Here is a 6,000-nt window from a genome sequence, read left to right on the forward strand (position 1 = left end):
GACTGCACCACTAATACCTAACTTGACATTGCCATCTGCATCATCTTCCAATAAAGGATTTACACGTTATCATACACACCAATTTTGTTACATATCCAAACACTGTGGGTTTAGACAAACTGTGGACACTTGTTTTTATTTATTATAGTATTATATGTATGACATATTCTATGTCCTGTTACTGACAAGAAGGTATTACTATTCTTGTTACAAGTTGCAACCTCTGTACCATGTTTATGTGTATATTAGCACTAAAATGCATTGTTTGAAGACATGTTATCTAAATTGTATTAACACCACCTACTGATTCATATTGCGCCAAGGGGACCAATTCCTTCACCCATTCATATATATATATATATATATATATATATATATATATATATATATATATATATATATATATATGGGTTGGAACTCCCCTTTGACTTCTCTGGTTCCACCAGGCAGCTATATCAGCTTCCTATTATCTATTACATATTTAGGGAGCGCGGACCCCCACCCATTTTTTCCTTAAATACTGGATCAACCCACAAATATATTTTACTTAGCTTCAAGTGTTGGAGAGTGCACAATTAAGGGACATTCCTAAGGGGCATTTAAATATGATGCAGAAAAGCCCACTGTAACAAAAACATTTTATTTCACAAATATGACACAAATATATCCACTTAGTATCATTGCATAGTGAAGTCACAAAGGGGGCTTAATATGTAATATACTAGGAGAAAAAGGAATTAAGGGGTTCGTTGCAAGGTTGGGGAGCTAGAAGATGAAGCCTAACAGAAATGTACATCAGCGGTTATTGAAGTTGTGTGTGACATCAGAAGTAGGTGACACGGACCTGTATGATCAGCAGCATCTAGCTGTGTGTATTCACCACTATTATTTGATTCTATAGATACATTATTTACTACTCTCCACATGATTATGTGACACTGTTTAGTGCAGGAGGTGTGTGTGTGTGTGTGTGTGTGTGTGTGTGTGTGTGTCTGCTTAAAATAAATTCACTTTTACAAAATTATATGAGAGATTACAAGACACCTGAAACATTTTTGTTAAAATTCTCATGAGGATGTCAGCAGGTTTCAAATTATGATCAATCATAAAATTATTGACAGATAAGATAATTGACTTTTGTTTGAGAACACCATTTTATAATAACTAGAATCAACCTACATCATCTACAATGTCACATAAAAAGTAGCACTAAGGCTACTTCATGTTTCTACGTGAAACAAAATAATATTTAATGTATGCATAATATGGATTACGAAATATTTGATTGCAGACAGTGTGAAAATAAAAATACAGTCCACTAATGTATGAACTACATTCAGATAATTCATGCAGCAATAATGCCCTCTAGTGGTATAACTTGAATTTGTTTTCCATTATACTGTACTTTCAAATGCTACCAAATAAGTCATATTTACAGTATTTAAATGGGAAAACAACCTCCCGAGCTGGGTCTTGTGTGGCTGGGAAGGTAAATGTGCCTTATATTTGAAAGTGACTACACACCTGCAAAGTAAATATAATTGCACAGCTACCCACATCATTTCTTTCTATTTACATCATATATATATATATATGTTTGTGTGTGGTGAAAGTGTTATCCACCTTAAGGATACAAATGCTAGTTTATCTTAGACCATACTAGGGTAAAGTTTTGCAAACAGAGAACAGTATCACACTAATGGATGCCTGGCTGTGTAATTTCCTACATTATTTATCTTGGCTTGGCTTGTCTGCCCTGGTCAATCTGTAGGAAACTTTGCACACCTCCCCTTCCCCCTCCTTTCTCTATGCAGTGTTAAAAAACTGACATCAATACAATAAAGAAAGCAATTTAAAATGTGACAATACATGTAGAGTATAATAAGGAAAACCCATTGAAAGTGGGTTTTTTTTAAAAAAAAGGACAAAACTGTAACTCTTTTTAAACTTCATTTTTGTAACTGTTTCTAATATAGTTTATATACAAAATATAGATAATAGGTAATCAGAAATAATATTTATTAATGGTCCCAATAATGTTTGTATGAATCAGCAGGAAATACAATTGCTTGGTTAACATTGGTTACAAAATAACCACATAGCAGAGACAGTAAAGGTAAAGCTTAACATAAATAAGCAACCAAAATGTGATTAGAATTTGTATTTATTATTCTTTATTTGTATCGTACCATTATATTATGCAGTGCTTTCCAGAGAATATTGAATCATTCACATCAGTGCCTGCCCACAAGCCAATAAACCTACCAGTATGTTTTTGGACTGTGGGATGAAAGCCATCCAAACAGGGGAGAGAACATACAAACTTCACACAGAGAGTAGCCTAGTTGGACTTGAACCAATGCCCCAATGTTGTGAGTCAGCGGACAGTGGGCATCAAGTTATTCTTTCAGCGGTATGACTTTTGCAAATTTCAGGCAAATATGATGTAGGAAAGCATATTGTAATGAAAGCATTAAAATTCACAAATATATATGTTCTCATTTAAGTTACAAATTAGGCCTAAATGTGCAATATTATAGTAGAGAAGTCAAAACGTTTCAATGAATTAAGGGGTTTATCACAAGGAGGTGGAAGTTGAAGATGAAGCCTAACAATGAAACATATGTTGGTGGTTACTAATGTTGGGCCTGAAACATCAAGGAACGTAAATGACAATATTGCCGTATTTCGCGTGAAATCGCGCTGCTCATGCCCAGAACTGGTCCATACGCCAGTGAACACAGCAATTCATCTTTAAGCGCAAAGGACGCTTACTACAGCCTACAATTTCATGGGCGGAACGGTGACACGGTCTAGTGCCGGGAAAATTGTAACTTTTTGTGGCATCATTAAAAAGCAACAGCTATGAGATAGCTTAGAGAAAGATTGAGGAAATAACAGTTAGATGAGTGCATACAGAGGTGTACAGATATATAAAATTATTTCAAGATAATTTGTATGATATGGAATATTAGTATCCATTTCCTATTATAAATGAGTTTGCTATAAATTAAATAAAACCTTAGAATGATGGGATATTTGTGTATCTGTTTTAACATATATAAGTAATATAATTATACATTATTAATTTGACAATAAAGGATATAATAAGAGAAAAATAGTGAAGATTACTTACATATATATTTTTTTCTAAGAAATAAGTTACAGGCTAGCGCACCTATTAATTTTAAATACATTTTTATTTAAATATTAACATTATTGTACTGTTCACATTCACTGGTTTTGTGATGGGAGATCATTGTGAAGAGAGATAATATTCTTTTTGTCTTTATTTAATTTAATATCCGCTCTAAGTACAGTGGCAGGTGAGGAGTTTGACTGGAGAGGTACCCCTGTCACACAGTAAACCAGGTGTCCCAAGGTGAGCTCAGGGAGGACAGAAACCTCCTGTAGGGCAGAAGGTCTAAAATAATACATGTTAGAATTGATGCTAAAGCTTTTGTGAGTTCCTCTTTTCTATTTTTCTTTTTAAAATGCTCATATACATCAAGTGCACTCTCTATATATACCATTTGTTAACATATTGATTACGATATACAGTATGTCCTGTAATAAGATAACCATAGGGATATGAGCTTAATTTGATAATTGTTAAAATCCTTGTGCGGATATTTTTACTTAAGGGGGAACTGTGATGTAAGAAGAAGTGTCTGGGAGCAAGTACATAGTAGACATGATAGGTTAGTTGGCCTCTCACAAAATGAACTCTAGCGTGTCTGTCCATGTGGTAATACTATGCAGCGTTGTTCTATACTCTCTTCCAAGTTGATTGATGAACACTAGACAATGGACGTCAGTAAAAATCTGACTTGCATAAAATTTATTGCATTGTGCGCATGCACAACTTGCATTTAATTTTGATTTAGACACACCTTCTATGTCTGCACCCACCATAGACTTGATGCAAGTTTCTGAGTTGTTGATGATAACAGCTTCATTTTACACCCGTACACTAGATTTAGAGTTGTACATATCTTAAGATATGTGAAACTCAAAATATAGCCACAGAAGAGTAAGTGTACAGACCCATTTTTCTGTGTATGTAAAAGTCACAGTTTTATATTTAACTATAAATCAGGCACCTATGTAAATATCTAATAAATCTAAATTTGACAGGTTCTCTTTAATAAATGTTACATAATTAGTGCCACTGTGATTTCCACAAATTTATAATAATGCATATTAGGAGTGCAACATACGTTCACCGGGTACCCCTACCAAAATTTTGGGGTGCCTGGTTATGCTTTTCTTTCCCCACAGTGAAGACTCATTTGGCCTGTGTAGTGGATGAACGGGCTTTACAAGCTCCCTCAGCTCCTGGCCCCATAGCAGCTGCTCCCCATGCGACAGATATAGTTCTGCCCCCGATGCATTTATAGCCTGCAATAAATATCACATCAAGTACTCGTACTCTCTCGAAAATGATCCAAAGCACATTTACAGTCACAAAAGAAACTGCCACCGTAAAATGATATAAGATGGGGGCAGTGTGCTCAACCCTTTCCACATACCCCTGCAATCCTGCCAATGTACACACACAGAGGCTGTGGCTTTTACAATTCTAGTCCTGAGTGCATTTGTAATTGTTAGATACAATAAGTGATAGATTTGTACATCTATTAGACTACCAGAAATAATTAAATTTTTTAATGGTCTAATTTTACAGAACCAGCACTCAGAGTACAGGCTGTTTTTTTTTTTTAAAAAAAAATTGTTTTCAGACTAGGGCTGCCGCTTCCTGTAGGCCTAGGATCAGAGCCAGATTAAGACCCCATGGTAACATACAGGTTTGGGCCCCTACCCATTTGTTAAAAAAACACATAATAATGAGTTAAAATAATATGGGCCTCTCTGTGCTCACTGAGCACTAGGTGGGAACATACGGGTTGAACCATTAATGCCTAGGATTCCAAGGATTAGGGAGTGTCTAATACACTGAATGAGAGATATAGTGTGACTCAGTCATTATTATAAATTTTCCTACAGCGCATACACACAAGGTACTGGCCAGTGATGTGGAGGAAAAGCAATCACCAACTTCTAATATGTGAAGATTCCAGCTGGTCCTCTTCCATGTCAGTGATGGGCTGGAAGTGTGGTGTTGGTCTATGATATCACAGCCAGCCCCACAATCTCACTCTGACACTATATATGCATTGTCTGACATTTTGTATCCATGGTGCAAATGAAAATGGAAAGTTTAGATGGACCATAAGTTTGGCCTATTTATAAGGCATTTAACCCCTGAAGACATACACCCCTTCCTTAAAAATATATGATGCATAGGTGGTACACAGTTTGTAGCTGCTACATTGTGATATGGCAAACTAAATGGACAATATAAGCACTAACTTCCAGATTCTACACATCATTCATTGGCATTGATCAGGCAATGGAACATAGAAGGTCAATCACTGTCTATCAGTAAGATTACCTCTATATATTTTGTACTTACCGTGGAAGAAGATATTATTTTGATTTGTTCTAAAGCTTCAGACAAGCTGCCTTCAATTTCAAAATTATCCAAAGAAAATAAGTCACCTGCTCTAGAAAGATCTTTTTGTTCCAATACCAACTGAAACAACTGGTGCATAGCTGTTACTCAATCCATAGACTGGCATTACATCCATCCACTTAAAAAATAATATTTTACATTCAATTTTCCCTGAAAAGAAGATAAAGAAAAACAAGATGATTAGCAATATGCACATACAGCTTACTCTACTTAACACACAGACTGTCTTTATTAGTAGAGATATGCTCTATAGATAAGAAATAAAATAAATTATATAGTGCTCCAGTAATGCAGTCACTTATCACACTGTTGTTTAGGTTACAGTACAAAGTATAGTACCTCTGTGGCCAACTATTGGAGGGCTCATCAAAAATGGGATTTGGCTTTGTTAAATGAGATATTAAATGAGATTCAAGGGTTGAAAGAAAAAAAATACAAAGTGTTAGCTATGTAGCAGGAGTATG

General features: G+C 35.2%; 1 protein-coding gene across 1 annotated transcript in view; it reads right to left on the reverse strand.

Moving 5' to 3' along the window:
- Window positions 1–5,675, reverse strand: part of VEPH1 (ventricular zone expressed PH domain containing 1) — a 300,978-nt gene extending 295,303 nt beyond the window's left edge. Inside the window, exon 1 of the mRNA XM_075200875.1 lies at window positions 5,477–5,675. Coding sequence (XP_075056976.1) covers window positions 5,477–5,614 — 138 coding nt within the window. The 5' untranslated portion in view covers window positions 5,615–5,675. The remainder of the gene's footprint in view (window positions 1–5,476) is intronic.
- Between the last annotated feature and the right edge of the window lie 325 nt (window positions 5,676–6,000).

Source organism: Mixophyes fleayi, chromosome 3 (genome assembly GCF_038048845.1).
Source record: "Mixophyes fleayi isolate aMixFle1 chromosome 3, aMixFle1.hap1, whole genome shotgun sequence".
In the NCBI taxonomy this organism is placed as follows: Eukaryota; Metazoa; Chordata; class Amphibia; order Anura; family Limnodynastidae; genus Mixophyes; species Mixophyes fleayi.